The following is an 18,861-nucleotide window of genomic DNA, read 5'->3' as shown; positions in this document are numbered from 1 at the left end:
TAATATAAGTTTTTTATAACTTGATCAGAGTTGAGTAGTAACTCATTACATTTACTCAGTTACAATTACTTGAGTAACTTTGTAGAAAAAAAATAATTTTAGGAGTATTTTTACTTTTACTTGAGTAATTTTAGCTTGAAGTATTGCTACTTTTCCTTGAGTAAAATTTCTGGATGCTCTACTCACTGTGAGTCAGTGAATAAAAAACAAGCTCGTTTAAAACAAAAATTAACCAGACACAAACACTTGTGTGTTAATTTTATAAGTTTTTAAATGAAAAAAAATATTTGGAAATAGTTTTTTTTTTTTTTACATGATTTTATTATTTTTAAATTATTTTATTTAAAGAATTATCTTTAAAATACAACCATTTCTATATATTTTGGTCTGTCTGATTATGTAATTTTCAAATATAAATGAAATACTTTTTTACTTTAATTTCTTGGACGGCTACTTTTGACTTTTACTTGAGTAAATATAAACTGAAGTAGTGCTAATCTTACCTGAGTATAATTTTCGGGTTCTCTCCTCACCTTTGTGACTGTTTATATTGATAATGAACTCCAAACTGTTTACTTTTTGTGACTCTCTGGTGCTAAACACACCGGGACCAGCAGGGGTCGCTGCCGAGGACATCAAGCAAACCGCGCAGTTTTCACCCGGAAGAGGAAGAACAAAGGAGACGGGGTCTGTGCAGTGGAGCGCTCGGGGTGTTTTTCCTCTTTTGTCCGTCTGTAGATTAACCAGGTTTCCTGCCTTTTATCTGCAGGAGTTTTCATACTAGTAGGAAAGGATGTCGGTCGTGCAGCCCAGTCGCTCGTCCACCGGGTGGCCGCGCCGCGGCGGAGAGCAGTTCGGGGGCAAATACATCAGCGGGCCCGCTAAACCGCTCACCCTGGAGCGGACCATCAACCTGTGAGTCCAGTACCGCCTGCAGCCCTCAGTCTGGGTACTAATGTGGAAAAGTGTCCGGAACGACTGAGGCAGTTCTGGCTGTGACAAATTATTTATTTTGATGCAGATCTGTGCAATATAGTGACCAAAATCTTTTAAAAAAATCACAAATATTTGACTTGTGAAGGCGGTATGTATGGTCGCATCTGGGCTGTAGTTTGCTTTGGCAATCAAAATGGAATATTATTTATCAGTGAAGTGGAAGGTTATGCATAAAATGTATGATTTTGATCTAAATTACTCTAAATAGTTATGCTTAACTCATTTGTTGGCTTTTAATATATAAAACGCCAAGTTTAAATGACAAAACTTTACACAATCTTTCTGATCCACGGCAGATTTATGTACTAAGTAATTGGTGCTTAATTAAATTTTTTTATCCGTATTGATTAAACGCATTTAATGACGCTTTGCTTATATAAGTTTGAAATAGATTGGAATTGAATTAACTGAATAGCCATTTTTCAGCTATAAATTAAGCATCTCAATGCAGAAAATAATAATTTTTACTATTAAAACATGCTGTTTGAATCCTATTTCAAAACTTTACACCACATTTCTGATCTCCAGCAGATTTGTGTATTAAATAATCAGTGTTAATTGCGTAATAATTTATCATTTGTGTTATGTTACTGTGATTAAACCTTCAGTAAATGTGTTTTGATTAATTCTCTACATATTGTTGTATAATATAGTATTATATAATATAGTCTAATTGAATTAATTGATTTTTCCTTTTTTAGCTAAAAGTTAAACAACTCAAGGCAGAAAATCAGAATTTTTCTATGGAGTACAACTACACTGCAGGAGTTTAAAAGCTAAACATTTCTTTTAATTTATGTAAATGTACATTAAAACATATTCACCCAAAAGATAATATTCACATAATGTCTGGTATAATTTCTAATTAGTTTTATGTGTTCTGATTAAACCTTCAGCAAATGTTTTATATTAATGTTCCACATTTTTGGAGTTTAAAATAGACTATAATTGAATAATCCTTTTTTTTGTAGCTAAAAGATAATCTCCTCAATGTAGAAAATGATCATTTTATCAACGAAACTTTACATGGAGTAAAAACACATTCTGTTTGAATTTGGAAAATGTTATGGAAAATTTGAAAACGATGCTCAAAAAGCTATATTCTGGATTTCTGATACAAAGTAATGGGCTTTCTGGGATGAACATTTTACCTAGAAAAGAACGGTGGTCACACATAAAATCTGTTTATTTTGTGTTTCATTCATTCAGTAAAGTTGTGCAGTGGATTAAAAATAGAGTGAACTCCCTACACACTCAAAACACTGATCTAATTTTTTTTTTTTTTTTACCAAAATGTAAATTTGTAAACTTTCTTAGTTTTGTTTCTGTTTCGCCTTGAGAAGCTACAAACAAAGTTGGCGGCCGAGTGAAGCATGTTTTGTCTTTCTGGTCCCAGATATCCTCTCACGAACTACACGTTTGGCACCAAGGAGCCTCTTTACGAGAAAGACAGCTCTGTGGCCGCCAGGTTCCAGAGAATGCGTGAAGAGTTTGATAAGATGGGCATGCGCCGGACAGTAGAGGGAGTCCTCATCGTTCACGAGCACAGGCTGCCTCACGTTCTCCTGCTGCAGCTGGGCACAACGTTTTTCAAGCTGTGAGTGGCTGGTGCTGCTGCAGGAAGCAGCTCTGGGGCTGCGGAGTTGCTCGTTTACAGGTTGTGTCTGTCCTGCAGGCCTGGTGGAGAGCTGAATCCCGGAGAAGACGAGGTGGAGGGTCTGAAACGCCTGATGACCGAGGTAGCCGCTGTTTGATTCTGCCTCTGTGATTGGTGTGAAACTGACCTGCATTAACCGTCTAATTGGTTATTAGATCCTCGGGCGGCAAGACGGGGTGAAGCAGGACTGGGTGATAGATGATTGCATCGGTAACTGGTGGCGCCCCAACTTTGAGCCTCCGCAGGTTGGTATGCCAAGGAATGTGTTTACATATTTATGCAATGCGCAGATTTGTTGCAGAATTCAACACAGGGAAGACGTTTCCTGTTTCCTGCCACAGATCCTCAGTCATGTTGGAGTTTGTTTAGGTTTCATGTTGATAAAATGAACATTTAAAGATGATCTATTGTATTTCCCTGAAGGCTAGGATGGGTCTATGGGGTATACAGAACATGTTAATTAAATCTTTGCGCAAAATCATCATTCTTTGATAAAGAGATTTTAGTCTGGTTTTAGTCTAGTTTGGGGCTTCTTCTCACTTTAAATCCAAATAAGCTGCTGCTCACCACGCCTCGTAATTCAACATTTACACTTGCACATGAAAATGGCTGCAAACAGATGTGCAACTATACAACCAAACATCTTTGAAAGGCAGAAGTAGAGCCTGCTGCACAATCAACATCAAAGCAGCCAGTTGTTTTTTGGTTGGTAAGTCAACAACAAAACAATAGTCTTTTCCAGCAGCCACTGTGCAGAACATACAGCAGTAAAACCTATTTGAGCTTAGCTTGTGTTGCTAGGTAACGGGCTGGGCTTTGCTGGGGTTGCTAGGTGACAGGGCAGTCAGTGCCTTCTGATTTGTAAAGGTTTTTAAATCGGCTCAATTTCCAGACATCAAATAACATTAATTTATTTTCTGGGTGGTTTACTTTTAAGGACATGGGCTGTGTTTTTTAGAAGCAGTAAAGATCCCAAAATGGAAGCACAAAACGTCCAAAATGTGAATCTTGCCCAAGAGGTCCCCTTTAAATCCATGTTTTCATGAGTGAACTAATGCGGTGCTTTTCATCTTCCAGTACCCGTACATTCCAGCTCACATCACTAAACCTAAGGAGCATAAAAAGCTCTTCTTGGTTCAGCTGCAGGAGAAAGGTCAGTATTTATTTTTATTACCTCAAAAGGGCTGAAAACTTAAAGTCTGCAATAATGAAATGAGGACAATTGATCGTCTCTGCATTTAAAATCTATAATATTCCCACAGCATTATTTGCCGTTCCCAAAAATTATAAGCTGGTGGCTGCTCCGTTGTTTGAACTGTACGACAACGCTCCTGGATATGGACCAATCATTTCCAGTCTACCGCAGCTACTGAGCAGGTAAAGCATATTTCATTAATATCGTGCAGCTCTGTTATGAAGGATGCACAAACCTTTATTCTGGCTATTTGGCTACCAGAAACATTCTAATTTTCTTCCTTGGTTAATTTTTACTGACGATGAAGATGAGAAGGGGGTCAAAAGTAAAGAAGGCTTCGATTTTTATCATGACTTCAATTCAAAGAGCCACTTCTACCTCTGATGGTACAAAACACAATTTCTCTGAAGTTGAAAATAAAAGGTTTTATGAACAATTTTAATTTTGAAAGGCAATGCGATGAAGCTAAAATTCTGTTACATTTTCAACTTTTAGAGTCGTCTGGCTTTACAAAGGACAGAAAACTTTATTTTGTAGATTAAAGCTGGCTGAATCAGCCGGTTCTATAAATATGGAAAATAAAAAAAGATTGATAGCCTGCTTACAATATAAAGCACATAGTTTGAATCTACAAAAGTCATGAAATTATTCAAATCACTATTTTAAATGCCTTGTAGATGTAGAATATTACCACTACTACTAGATACTATATGCAGATATCATATAAAACTAGAGGCGTGCCGATCGATCGGCCACCGATCATAATAGGCCAATTTCTGTGAAAAAGTGTATGATCGGTGATCGCCGATCACTCTCTTGTTGCCGATCACCAAAACGATCATATGTATCTCAACTCTCAGCCTGCGTGTGCAGCTTATTTCCTCTTTCCTTCACACGGCCCAAGTGCGCAGCAACAAATCCTGTCGTGTGGAACTATAACGCTCTGAGTGAACGGGGAAGTTTGCGTGTTGCGGCGGAAAATTACCTCGGGGGTGAAACACTTCAAAATGCATCAACACAACGAATCTAATCTGACATTAAAAAACAATCACTTGACGGAGTTTGGCTACATCGAGGCTCAATGCGGGGGAAAAAACGACAGCCGGAGCGGACAGATAGCAGGTAAAGCAGCGCACTATTATAAACACTCACCCGGATTAGCATCACGATCAGAAAGCTAAACAAACAACCCAATAAATTATTCAAGTTTTCGAGCTGGCGGTGAAAGACGCTGGTTCTGCTCTCGTTGTTGGACCGCTGCTACTCGCTACTGGTAGTAATATTTCACAGATGGAGCGCCGGTCAACCTCTACCAGACGATGAACTCTCTCACCGAACAGCTGCTTAAAGCTGCAGCATGTAACTTGGAAAAAAAAAGATTTTACATATGTATTAAAATACGTCTATTATGTCTAAATTAGGTGAATTTATTGCCAGATAATTTTTCCATTTTGCCAGATAACAGTATAATTTATACCTAAATCGAAAAATGAACAGCCATTCCAGGCAATCGGCAGAGATCGGCCTCATGGATGATCGGCAGCAAAGAACCTGACTGGAGCGTCTCTACGTAAAACCATCAGAACAGCTACTAAAATCACCCTTTCTTATTCCCTTTATGATTAAAAAAATGCTTCTTATCAAACCATGATTGCATATTTGCAAACCTACAAAGTCATGGCTCTCCATCTAAGCCGACACCAACGATCAGAGTTGAAGGGTTTCAGGTTGTACCTGTTTTGTTTGTTTTTCTCAGGTTCAACTTTATCTACAACTAACCTGACCAACAGTGTGGCTGTCTCTGTGAGTGCAGCCAGAAGCATTGTGCTGAAAGGACGCCGTCTCTTGTTTATCTTTTACGAAACCAACACCTGTTAAGTCTGGTAAATAGAAAGTCTACGGGGTTGTTGTTGGAGAAAATGATACGGTCCGAGTTGTTTTTGTTTTATTTTTTAAACTTGTGAAGCTGCAGCCTTTTGTAGTATGCAGGTCTCTATTCCAGAATCTGGTTTTATGTTTGCCTAAAGGTTGACAATGTTTGATTAAAAAAATTACAACATTGTGTTTTCTGTTGTTTTAACCTGTAACAATGCTGTCTTTTTTAAAAAATAAAGCTGTTTTGAGTATGTTTTATAAAGTTAGAGGTACTGAATGTTGATAAGCACTTTTTAAAAAAAGAATCTGTCAAGTTTATGCTTTTAAACACAGAGGAAGGACTTTGCAGCGTAATAAAATAAATCCATGTTATTGCCATCTTAGAAGCAGGTGTTTATTAAAGGTCCCTCTTCTTCTTTAGCAGTTTATACTGGACAGAAAAATAATGAAATTAGTTCAGAATGAATAAAAACACCATCCACACCATTTATTTAAATCAAACTACTTTAGGCTCAATGGGCAACATGAAAAATGCTTTTAAAATAGACGTCACTTACAGTAATGTGTTCATGACTTTTGTTTATTTTTACCACTAAACAATATTAATTTGTGGAAGTCTGGGTTTCAGGCACCCAACTGCACATAATGGAGGACTTTGCCCTGGGATTTGTCTTACAGGCAGATTTAAATGATGCGCCAGTAAGATTTTATCAGTTGTTTAAAAATAAAAACGGTGTTATAGTGCTTCTGAAAATCTTTACCTCAGAAATAATGATCAAATTATGATAGTTTTTTAAGGTATTTTCACTGTTGTATGCAGTGATGCATTGTACTGTCAGACTGATGTGTATTAACCAAGTGATTACATGTAAATGCAATGCTGGAATAATGAGAAATGTAATTATTCATAAATGCAGGTGATTCAAATGGACATACCTGCTGTTTGTAAGTCAGAAAGAGTTCATTTCACTAGTAAGTTAAACATTTTTGTGCTTTTTTGTAAGTACTGTCCTGTCATTCATTTGTCTTTATCTCTTATTATACAATAGTTGTTCTAGACATTTGTCCAAAGTAGAGCAATCGCTGTTGGACATTACCTTTGTCTCACATTAATACTTAAGATGATTCACTGAAGCCACTAACTGAATTAAACGGTGAAGATTTATTACTTTTTGAAACTACGTAAATTCAACATGTTTTGATGTACAGTGAGTCCTAGAAGGATTGATAGGCTTGTTTGGATTATATTCAAAAATATTTTCATTTGATCAATAAGTCATTTATATTATAAGTGGCCTGTTTAAAATTATTTCAATGTTTCTCAGTCAGTGGAAAGGAAAAAACAACTACTTTCACAATGCTGGCATTTTTTTTTGGTCAGGCTTTGGAAAATGTTTAACCTTTTGTTAAAATGCTGACTTCATGTCAGAGTTCTATTAAGCCAGAATTATTTTTTAGAAGCTCAAATCCTCTTTGGTAAAATACATTTAAAAATCTTATTGAATCTTATTGCAGGATTTTTAAAAATGTACTTTATTTTTGAACAAATAACATTATAAAGAAAGAAACTTAATACTATAATGTCAGATTACATTAAATCTGACATTTAATGTAATCAGAGGATTATTCCTATTAACAGGGGAATAATGGTATAAAAATATATTTAAAAAAATCACAAATACTGATGTTACTAAAAGATCTTGCAATTTAAAGTAAATAAAACAAGTGTATAAATAAATATGTATAATATATTAATAAGTAGTTTTTAGTCTATACAAGCAATATTGTTATTTTTCTAACAAATGTGTAAAAAGTACATAATAACGGGTCTGTTACAACTAAAAGAAAAATTAAAGTAAACAATACAGCCTGACAGTCATCACGCTGGGCATCCGAGTTCTGCCCTCTGACGTCATTCACCCGCGACGTCGCTTCCACGCTATCCGGTGTCTGTAAAGTTTACGTTGGAGAGATTCCCCAGCTATGAGCTGCAAGCGAGCGCAGAATGAGAGCGGAGACACGGACAAGAAGAAGAAGAAGAGGAGCAGCGTGGAGACCGTGGATCTCTGTGGAGCCGTGGAGGAGGAGGAGGTGAAGCGAGCGGTGAAGGAGGCGTGGAGCAACAGGACCCACTACAGCAAAGGCCAGTGAAGCACAACGCGTTTCCCGTGGACTGGTCATATTTGTAGTACTATTATTAGGTCAATCCAGAGGCCCCTGGAGGTGTTGGTGGGAGACCGCGATGGTTCCACTCTAAAACTACAATTTTGTACGATTTATGTATTCACGTTGCTATGGCGAAACTTGACGTTTTTGCCTGATTAAATGATTGAAATGGCGAGCTCTTTTTTGTGGCAATCGTTTCTACCTGCTCGTTTTGTTGCAATCCAAAAACACAAACCCTAGGGGGAAAGAGAGTACATATATAATATACAAGAACCACGTCTCGCTGCAGTAACTTTAACTCGGAGGTGTCCAAACCTTTTGACTCGGGGGGCCAAAATGTCAGGTTGCATCTACTCTGAGGGCCACAAAATGCTTAGTTTTTTAAAAAAAAAAATTACAACAATTTTCATTTTTACTTGCTAAATAAACAAACTAAGCACGCATTATTTTAGCGAAATAAGCAAAGCTGTTTGTAGCTTTAAAACAAAAGAGGGTCTTGCCAGATTAAAAAAAGGCAAACCATATGCTACATTTTTCATTTTTTGATAGATTCTTTTTGTATCTCTTTTGCCATACGAACAGTTTATTAAACGGTCGTTCCTGCATTTTAGTAAAAACCACTGGATGTTTTCGACTCTCGTTACTGATAATGTAAATTAAAAAGAAAACCCTGGATGAATACTTTGTGCTGCACGTTACATTTTCCATATTAATATTTTAATTGTCTGTACCTTTCTTAAACAGCCAGGCATCAATGGAAATTTCACCAATATTGATTTTAAATGTGAATCTACATGAACCGGCAAACCAGTTTTAGGCTATTCTAGAACTGTAATCAAGGGCCGCCCAAAATTGTTCTAAGGGCCGCAAATGGCCCCCAGACCTCACTTTGGACACCCCTGCTTTAACTACTCTGACTGTAGTTAGTCCTCTCTTTAAACCATTTCTTCAGTTCATTCAGGTTTACTGGTAGGGCTGTCAAAAATAGCAAATTTTGCTGAACGATAAATTGTCCTAGAAATAATTTCAATATACCATAATATTGTTATTTCTGAGATCATTTTCAGCTAATATATTAATAATGGAACAGTAATGCAATAAACGTTTTACTGGAACTGGAAAACATTTTAAATATTCAAAATAAATAAACAAAACAACAACCAAAACATAATTAAAATCAATTCTGAAGTCTCTGTGAACTAAATTGTCCTTCAAAAAAAGTTCTAGTTGAGACCAAAGTGCCAGACTGAAAACCAGTTTCTGGTAGAAAGAGAGACGAATTGAAATTATTGAGCTTGTTTTAAATGAGCATGGAATTAATTGATTTATTGCTTATTGTGATTTTGCCATAGCGGCACAAAATCTGGTTCTAGTCAGAATATAATAAAGGACAATAAAATATGTTGTGAATTGTCACAAGTCTGTAAATGCAGTCGATGACACATAACTTATATCTGGTTCTATTAACATAAGTTTCATTAGAGGTTAAGATTTGTGCTGTTTTTTTTTTTGAGTTGGGTTGGTTTTATGTTGTTTAGGCTGGAAACTGTCAGTCAGATCTGGCAACCCGGCCAGTGAAGAGGAAAACCTTCCTCACCTGACCTCGACCCGATCCAACTCGTAGTCAGTTTGGGTGGCTAGGTTGGTCACTGATGTTTTTCTTTTTCTTTAAATGTTAGAAATGTTTATTGGAAGGTTTTGAGTTGTTCATATTTCTCACTTTAGCAGATAAAAGTAGAATGATGAGAAAATGTGTATTTTCCATTTATTTGCTTCATAATTCTGCAGATGTAGAAATTTTCCCAAAAAAACTCACTTATCCTTTCTTGAACACTTATGTTTGAGATCTATTTGCAATTTGGATTAACAGAGATTGCTGTAGTTTGTGATTAACATAAATAATCCTCATAATAAATAAGTCTTTCCTTATAATTAATTGTTTGCTCAGATTAGTTCAGTTTTGTCCAAACTTTCTGCCATGAAGGCCAAAATCTTTACCTTGAAACATATGGGGTCACAAAAATGTTATATATTTTTATAACAAACTTTTTCTGGCTTTATTATTTTGTCTGCTTAATAATAAACTAAAAAAATATGATTTTATTGAAATCAACAAAATAGTTTAAGTCATTTTATAGAAAATATTTGCTTTTGGACACCCATGATTCTACGTTCCTTTTTCTCTTAAGAAAACAGTCAAAAAAGTTATTTTCCTGTGCAGGTTTAATTAATCTTTCATTCCTTATTGACATTTGCAGTTATTAGATTAGGTTAGCTGTCTTTGTATAGCTGGCTTTTCAAAATGGAGGTTAATATATTATAAAAACATGTTTATTTCTTCTTTTATAATTGTTGCTGCAGGAGATCTGGAGTTGGACTGCCACCCTTTCCCTCACTGCATAATCAAGAACTTCCTGAGCAGCCAAACCTTTGTAGAAAACCTGCAGAGAGAGCTGCTGGAGCTCAACTTCAACGAGAAATCAAACGACTTGTACAAGTTTAAACAGGTGACCATCAAACCCTGGTTTATTTCTCCTGGAATGTGGTCAATTCTTAATTATTTTGTTTATTCTCTTTAAGTCAGATGATCTGAAGAAGAAAAAAGAGCCACACATTGCAGCAATAAGGTAACAAAAACAATAAATCCAGATTGGGATGAAACATTTAAATGCTTTCTGTTAATAAAAAAGAAGCACGTTTTTTCCAAAAAAAACAACAAGACGTCCTGTTTCTATTCGTATATGTGGGTTATTTTCTCGCAGTTTAGGTGCTGATGTGACATTTAATGGGTGGTTAATCTCTTCTGCTCCTGCACCTGATCCAGAGCTTATCACCGATACCAGACACACAAACCTGCTTCTGCTGTAATCGATATTTCCTACCTGACAGAGCGGCCTCTTTTTAAACACATTACAGAAGCAGGTGCATTAATGACGGCTGAATTCAGCTCAAACTTCAGAGCAGACAAGAGGATTAACAGGAAAACATGCCTCTGCCTTTTTTGCTGTTCTACATTTTTCAGATAATGTGAGAAAAATACATAAAGTGTAACTAAATTAAAAGATGCTTTCATTTTTATACTGTTATTGTCTAACGGCAGAAAATCTTGTCATTAATTGAAGAGCAAAGATTAATTCTAGTCAGTATAAAATAATTAAATTGAGGCAACATAAATGTTTTGACAATTGTTTTAATCTCTTTAAAAATATTGCAATTGGATTTCTTTTACAATAAAAAAGCACAAAAACAAAACTCAACCCACACTAAAGGAGCCATCTACATAAAAAAAAAATAAAAAAAAATAAATGGGGCACCAGATATGTGAAAAAGACCAGATTAATAGAGCCCGTTCTTTCATACAGATATTTAAAAAGTAATTTTATTTCTTAAAAAAATGTTACGATCGCTCACCTGATTTTCATAACCCACAGTGTGGGAATCACTCCATTAGAAAACAAACTTAAATTCAGTCATAAAGACCTCGTTCGTATAAGTCATATTCGGTCTGTAAGATTCCGTCTGACATTGTCTCAAACCAGTAAATTGTAATGTTTGGCATATTTCTGTTCACATTTAATCTATTTTTGACAAAAGCATGACCTATTTTAAGCTTAATGTACGCATTGCTTACTAAAAAAGGTTTGCGTAACTAATACGATTCATTATTATTATGATTATTTATTCACAAACTGCCTATTTATTAATTTATGAATCTTTGAATTTGTTGATTTAATGGTCGCCTCCACCAGGGGGCGCCAGTGATTTATCACCTCTTATGTCGTCATAGGATGGCGCTTAGTGAAGGGAGTGTAAGACCATGATGATTTAACCCTCCTCTTATGTTTGTTTCTGGGGTGCAGCAATAATGCTCGTGGGTCAATTTGACCCGGGGAGTGTTTAATCCTGCAGTAGTGTCAGAAACCCAATAATTATTCCAAAACATTTTTGTATGTGATTATTAACTCCAATACTAACCATTTCAATCAATATTTGTGCAATGATGTATTATTATTGCTCAGAAATTAAGGATCAATGACGACAACTTACTCATTTACTCACTTGGACATAAAAAATGAAATTTAAATTTTTAATGTCCACTGAAAAAAAAACCTAGACACAAAAAAACAAAAATTTCCTTGAAATTGATCTTTGGTAAAAAAAAATTTATATTACACTTTTTTTTTTTTTTCCAATGGTTGATCTTTATAATTGAACTTGAGACACACATACTGTTCAGGGTCAAATTGACCCGCTGATTAAAATCAAGATAAATGAGTCATGCAGAGAGTATTTATGTTTTCCTCCACTTCTGCTGAGTGTCACTCAGTGTGGGTGGAGTTTGTCCACGGGAACAGAAAATGTTCCTGTCAAAAGTTGTATGAACACCTGCTTTCTCGCAGTTTCCTAGTGAAGTAAAGAGAGTAGTGAGAAAGCGGGCTTGTGTGTGTCGGCGTGTGCATGTATGTGTGTTGTGTTTGTGTGTGTGTGGTGAAATATGGTTCATAGCTGCAAGGAAACATATAGAATTGGACATTTTTTTAAATCTTTTTTTGCACTTCAACTTGACTGCTGGGTCAAATTGACCCAAATAGTATCTATGTAAAAAGTAGACCCGGGGGGGGAGGTTACAAATGTGTAAAATTAATACATTTTCAATTTATAGCTGTAGTGACATAAAGTAAGAAAAACCGAATGTCCTATTTGTAGCTTCTAGATATGGTAAGCAGTTAATGTTTTGTCTTCATGATTTAAAAACGGAGAAACAAGTTCTCCACCCAGGTATTCATTTCTACTCCTGACAAAGAGAGATGATGTGTGTTGACAGGAATTTAAATATTGTTTATCTCTTTCTGTACTAGTTTGTCTTGTTTTTTTGACATGTGTATGGACAGGTTAAATAAATTAAATACATAAATAAATCATAAAGCTTATTTATTATCATTTTTTTTCTACAACACTATTCACCTTCATTATTGATTTTCAAATTTTTCTCATGTTTAAAATATGTTTAATTTATTGATTATGATTCTTAATCAAATGTATTGCATTCACTTTCATTTTTGAATAAACTACATTTAAAAAGCTTTACCAACATAGAAATTTGACATTCTTATAACAGAGAGCTGTAATTCTGATTAAATAAAAGATATAAAAACTAAACGAATTGTCTCCGTTCACAAACATAAGGCACTGACTTTATAAGCTGGCACACCTATTAATGCAATCCAGCCTTGGGGATTAAATGCTGCTATTAAATATACAATAAGAGTTGCCCCCCTCTGTTTGTGATCATCAATAATTCATGTAGCAGCAAATGTCATGGCAGACTGTCGTGTGTTTGTTGTCTTTGAGTTTTATTATTGTGTTGAGTGTTTCTTCTTCTTCTTCTTCTTCTTCTTCTTCTTCTTCTTCAGGGCGGCTCTGTTTGGGCGTTTCCGCTCCTGGCTTGGGGACGTGTTGGGGGTCGAGCTGGAGCCCACCGTGGATATTTCTTGTGCTAAATATGAGCATACAGGTGAGATTTAAACTCAACCCCACAGACTTAGAGGAAATTGCTGCATTTGGTGACAGTAAATCGCATTTTGTGCCATTTCAAGATGTTCTTTTGTGCCATGATGACGAGTTGGAGGGAAGGCGCGTGGCTTTCATTTTGTATCTTGTACCTCCATGGCAGAGCAGCGACGGGGGCAGCCTTGATCTCTACTCCACAGACAGTAGGTACCTCTGTGTGGGTGTGTGTGTGTGTGTGTGTGTGTGTGTGTGTGTGTGTGTGTGTGTGTGCGTGTGTGCAGCTGTATTGCTAACTGTCAACACTGTCATCAGGTAATTTCCAGCCGGAGAGTATCGTGAAGTCACTCGTACCGTGTTGGAACGCCCTCGTCCTGTTCGAAGTGTCTCCAGTATCTTTTCACCAGGTCGGTATTTGGGTTTGTAACTCTAAGTACAGGGTTGGTTTGAGCTGATTTTGTTGTTGTTTTTGTCCTGCAGGTTTCTGAAGTTTTATCACAGGACAAGTGCCGTCTATCTCTGAGTGGCTGGTTTCATGGACCCTCTCTGGAGCGTCCTCCTCGTTTTAAAGAGCCGTCCATCCTCAAGCATCCACACTTGCCTAGAGATGTGAGTGCTTTTGGGAAAGAGACATTAAAATCTCAGATTTTTGATATTAGTCTTTCTTTTTTTTGTTGCTTATTTTTCTTTAAAAAAAAAGAAATTCAAAATTACAGAAAATATGTTCAAAAAGTGGGTTTTATTTCACTCGCTCCTTCTGTGAGTTGTATGATGATTGATTGATAAGGGCCAATTAAGCAAGAATTGTTCTATTTTGATAGCATAGTAGAACTAGACACTATGACTAAAAAACATATCAAGTGTTTTCTATCAGTGGATATCAATAATTATTGATAAAGTTTTATTGCCAAGCTGAAGATGTGATATTTCCCACTTTTATCCAGTTTTCACTCTGCTTTATCTTTTCTATTTTTAAGCAGTTTCGAGGCACAATAGTGAAAACTTAAACTGCTGCTGCTCCAGTAAACAGGTCGTTGCTAGGTAACTAAAGAGCAAGTTGCTAGGCAACCAAGAGTGAGAGAGTGAGTTGATTCCACCAACCTATTTTCGTCAGCTTTGAGAGGTTGAGCAGCTAAAGCCTTTCCTCTGCCTACATCCCCCATAATGCTGTGCAGCTCTGGATTGGAGTTCAGTAAAATTATTGAATATTTTATCAGACGTATTATCGATTATTGATTAATGATTTTTTTAAATCATCAAGTCTAGGTATGATTACTGCATACTATAGATGCAGTAATCATGTAATGTAATACTATAGAATTACTTTTGCTTTTTCCCTTACTTGAAATCTTTTAAGATACTTGAATTTAATCAATTAGGTGTTATATTCTATATGTTAAACAACATTATTGGCATTGGGTGATTTTCATGTTAATTAGTGTTTTGTTCTCAGGTTTGTAGGGTGTGTGTAAGAGAGAGATTTAAAAACATAACATTTGTTATATTTTAATTTACCTTGTCTCTGCTGTAAAATACAGAATATTATCACAGGACATTAATAACTGTAAAAAATGAAATGAAATCATATAACCGTGAATTGAAACTGTTGTTTTTTAGTTCATTTGTATTGCTTTTATTACAAAGTGTGCAGCTGGAAAACTAAAACTTACCTTAAAAATGCTTGAAAATGCTTAAATTTGTCTGTTTAGAAAACTCAGTAAACTCATTTGAGAACTGTATGTTATATTTACTGAAGTTGTTTAAAAATTCATTTAGTCTGAATCAGTTAAATGTGACAAAAACAAAGTAAAAACGGGGAAGTCAGTAAGCGGGTAATACAGCCCATTAATTGTGTAACGTACAGCTTGTTTTTGCTCCTGACAGGAGACTGTGCTGCTTGAGTGGGTCAATCCTTTGTACCTGGATATTTCCTACCAAGAGCAGATCCAAAACGAGTTTGAAGACAACTCTGAAATTCAGCTCAAAGATTTTCTAAAGGTAGCAGCTCTACCTTCGTCTTCACTTCCTGTGTCCAGGTATTCCTCCAGGTTTATTGTCAGATTATTTCCTCAGGAGGAGAAGTTCAGGGAAGTGAGTGAAGCTCTGCGACAGACCGGCATTCAGTGGATGAAGAGAGGTCCACCCAATAAAAGGTGGGTGACGTCGGCCAGCTCTGCGGTTTCACATTTAGCGGATTCTCATGCTAAATGTTGTTTTAGGTGTTATGAATCAGCCTCTGTCGACTCCCTGCCGGAGTGTGTGAGTGTGTGCTGGGAGCTGCTCCGCTCAGAGGCCTTCTTCCTCCTCCTCTCCAACTTCACCGGCCTCCGGCTGCACTACCTCTGTCCGACAGATGAGGAGGACGAAGACAGAGATACGAAGGACGACAAAGAGGAGGGAGAGGTTGCAGGAACATCAGCAGAATCGCCATCATCGTCATCATCATCAAAGGCAGGCGCTGACAATGGAGGGAAAAGTATGTGAAAATGAGGGTTGAAATTAGGACTGCAATGAACAATTATTTTAGAAATCAATAATCGATTATTCAGAAAAAAAACCAAACTGGCACATTCTGCAGATTTTTTATTTAACCACGCAAGCCTACATTACACAGTATTAGGAATACATTGCATTGTGACCAGCTTTTAATGTATTTCTAATATACTTCTGGTTTATTTTAAATCAGAAATTAAACATTTTTTTTGCCTATAACGCAGCTTTCCTTTACTTGATCATTTCTAGCAAAGGATCCATCTGTATATATATATTAAAAAATATATTTAAAAAATATATAGTGAAAAGCTCAGCTCTTTCTTCTTGACTGAGATTTTCGGTTTTACAGATTTTAAATCGGCTTAAGGTAAAACTATCCCACTTGGATAGTAGAAGTAGAAGTAGAGATCTGGGTAGAACATATCAAGGTTTATTATTATCTTAAATGTAAACTATATGTATTATGTAACCCTTCTATGTTCATCTTGGGTGCAGTAGGCCGACTTCACAACAGACACATTCAGGTTCACTGTATTTATTCCAAGAAAAGAGAAAATCAAGTTGGTGGTTAACATCCATCCAGCAGCTTCTGCCTCTATACAATAAGTAAAATATAATAAATAACCCAGAATAAACCATAAACAATATATCCCAATGAGAAATTAGCAGAAGTTAACATTTGTAGCTAAAATGGGCAACATTAACAATGATAACATTTAGAAACAAACACAAAACGTAACAAATTTACTCAGATTTCATCTGTGAAATTTGTACAATATCAAATTTGTCCAACATATATTTTAAAATATAATACTTGTAAAGAAAAAACAGAGCTCATTCTGATACATACCACAGTTACCGACGGCAACAGAAAAAAGGGGGAGGAGCTGTCAGTTACCGGTTACTATGGTAACCACCAACTGCCAAGAATAGAACTTAAAACACCAATAAATGTCTGGAGAAACAACTTGTTGACTAAACAAAATAAATTCAAATAAATAAATTTTGGCAAACTTCACGTTTATAATATTGTTAAAATAAAACCCTGTTTTATATATATTGTTGAGTTTTGGCTTAATTACTGCTCTAAATGTGTTGCTCTTTCAGCAAAACTGCCGATTTGTGTCTGTATTCTACATGTGAAGATTAAGCGATCACTAAATTAGTTGAGGATTGTTTCACGTTCAGCTAATCACGATTAATCCGGTTAATCGTTTCAGCCGTAGTTGAGACGTTTGCTCAGTCACAGGTTTGTTTGTGTGGTCTGATCTTCAGAGCTGAGCTCGCCTGTGTGTTGTGGAGAAGTGCGTCGCTGGTCTCATGGTGGTTACACTCTGTTGCATGATGCTGAGGCTGCACAGGCGGAGTACGCTCTGGACCTCATCCTGCCGTTTGGCTGTGCAGGTGAAACGCAAACACACACACGCAGTAAACTGACCATTAAGTTTTTACTATAATACTCACAGAATGAATGTCTCACAGACTGGGAGGCAGAGTTTGGGGGTTTCACGTGTTATGTTGCCAACGAAGAAGATGAGGAGGTGAGTGTTGACCGGTATAAAGGCAAATATTTGCACTGCACATCTGTGAAGATCATTAATTTATTATTTTTCAGCTTCTCACTGTGTATCCAGAGGACAACTCTCTCGCTCTCGTCTACAGGGACAAAGAAACCCTCAAATTTGTCAAGCACGTCAACCACAAAAGCTCCCAGGTGGACAGTTCCACCTGCAGAGAGTTTTATGATTTCTCTTTTGTCTACTATGAATAAACATATTTTTGTCACTGTGTATGTTTGAGTTTTTTCCCATAAATATTATGCTAGGCATTGAAAGATGGACGTTAATATTCACGCTGAACTTCATATTTTAAAAATATAGTATGAATGTAAATTGTATTGGTAAATAACTACTTTAAAAATATATTTAGACAGTCAAAACAGATATAATTGTATTAACATTCTGAGCTTGTCCAAATCTGCTGGTAAATGATCCAGAAAGAAACCCAAACATATAAAAAACTTTTTTAAAAATTCAAATTGGTTTCCAACTTCTCATGTAGCAGAGTGACAGATTTTGCCATGAATTTATATTTAGCCCCTTTCGCCTACTTCCCCTAAATAAAAGCCAACATTTGGCTTGAGTTGTGTGGAAAAGCTTAAAGCAGGATTGGGTTATGCAGAGGTGAAGGTCATAGGTCACAAAAATCAATGAAGCCTCCAGTACAAGCTGCACAGACTCGTAGTTCAACAAGATAATTGATAGTTGTATATTTGGCCCAACTACAGAACCATGTGTATGGTGGAAAACAAACACTACAGATCACCTTGAATGCATAATGTCTACAAGGAAACATGGTAGTGGCACCATCATGCTGTGAGATCGGAAAGCTGGATGAAGCAAAAATATTGGAGGGTGTAAATGACTAAAGGTTCACCTGTCAAGCAGAACAACACTAAACATTCAGTCAGAGCTACAATGAAAGGGGTGGCAAAGAAACAGGGGCATTGACATTTAACGTTATTGTAAATTGACAAAATACGAAAGAGTTCAAGTGCTTTTGCAAGGCGCTGTCGGAGATTAATATAATCCTCTTCATATGATTGAGCCAATGTGTCTACCTTTGCTTCAGGAGCTTGTTAAACGTATAGCATTGCATATATGCCAATTATTTTTGTAAGATTTCTAAGTGAGAGCCATTAAACAACCGCTTCTTAACTTAAGTTGACAAGATAATGATGTAAAATAATCCACACCAACAAAACCAGGGCAAAGTGAAACAGTTGTCTTTTTTTCAAAAAGCAACTACTAAAAACAATACAAAATTGATTATCTTGAAGAAAAAATATGGATTCCAGGAAATTAATAAAGACCCAAAGGTTATGCCTGGACTGTACAACTCTTTCCTTTGATAAGCAAATCGGACGGACAGGATGTAAGTGAAAGTTACAATGAGCAGCTTTTTAGCTCAT

The 18,861-nt window shown here is 36.2% G+C and overlaps 2 protein-coding genes across 2 annotated transcripts; both read left to right on the top strand.

Annotated features, from left to right (window-relative positions):
• Positions 1-660: 660 nt before the first annotated feature.
• On the top strand, positions 661-5,975 carry nudt21 (nudix hydrolase 21). The gene is made up of 7 exons (XM_005807702.3): positions 661-915; positions 2,393-2,593; positions 2,672-2,735; positions 2,809-2,898; positions 3,731-3,806; positions 3,916-4,030; positions 5,605-5,975. The coding sequence occupies exons 1-7, from the start codon at positions 794-796 to the stop codon at positions 5,624-5,626; spliced, it is 690 nt and encodes a 229-aa protein (XP_005807759.1). The 5' UTR covers positions 661-793; the 3' UTR covers positions 5,627-5,975.
• Positions 5,976-7,638: 1,663 nt separating this feature from the next.
• On the top strand, positions 7,639-17,680 carry ogfod1 (2-oxoglutarate and iron dependent oxygenase domain containing 1). The gene is made up of 13 exons (XM_014471987.2): positions 7,639-7,866; positions 10,251-10,396; positions 10,470-10,516; positions 13,304-13,404; positions 13,487-13,603; positions 13,713-13,804; positions 13,878-14,006; positions 15,282-15,395; positions 15,471-15,550; positions 15,617-15,873; positions 17,166-17,294; positions 17,373-17,431; positions 17,506-17,680. The coding sequence occupies exons 1-13, from the start codon at positions 7,707-7,709 to the stop codon at positions 17,659-17,661; spliced, it is 1,587 nt and encodes a 528-aa protein (XP_014327473.1). The 5' UTR covers positions 7,639-7,706; the 3' UTR covers positions 17,662-17,680.
• Positions 17,681-18,861: the final 1,181 nt, after the last annotated feature.

The sequence above is a fragment of the Xiphophorus maculatus genome, chromosome 4 (assembly GCF_002775205.1).
Source record: "Xiphophorus maculatus strain JP 163 A chromosome 4, X_maculatus-5.0-male, whole genome shotgun sequence".
Lineage (NCBI taxonomy): Eukaryota > Metazoa > Chordata > Actinopteri > Cyprinodontiformes > Poeciliidae > Xiphophorus > Xiphophorus maculatus.
This window is presented reverse-complemented; position numbering and strand designations above follow the sequence as displayed.

Bases quoted from the DNA above. Each gene is read 5' to 3' on its own strand.
- nudt21 (XM_005807702.3), top strand. From the start codon at position 794: ATGTCGGTCGTGCAGCCCAGTCGCTCGTCCACCGGGTGGCCGCGCCGC. The intron at 916-2,392 runs GTGAGTCCAGTA...TTCTGGTCCCAG, and splicing joins CTGGAGCGGACCATCAACCT to ATATCCTCTCACGAACTACA. The intron at 2,899-3,730 runs GTTGGTATGCCA...TTCATCTTCCAG, and splicing joins CCAACTTTGAGCCTCCGCAG to TACCCGTACATTCCAGCTCA.
- ogfod1 (XM_014471987.2), top strand. From the start codon at position 7,707: ATGAGCTGCAAGCGAGCGCAGAATGAGAGCGGAGACACGGACAAGAAG. The intron at 13,805-13,877 runs GTCGGTATTTGG...TTTGTCCTGCAG, and splicing joins CTCCAGTATCTTTTCACCAG to GTTTCTGAAGTTTTATCACA. The intron at 17,432-17,505 runs GTGAGTGTTGAC...ATTATTTTTCAG, and splicing joins CCAACGAAGAAGATGAGGAG to CTTCTCACTGTGTATCCAGA.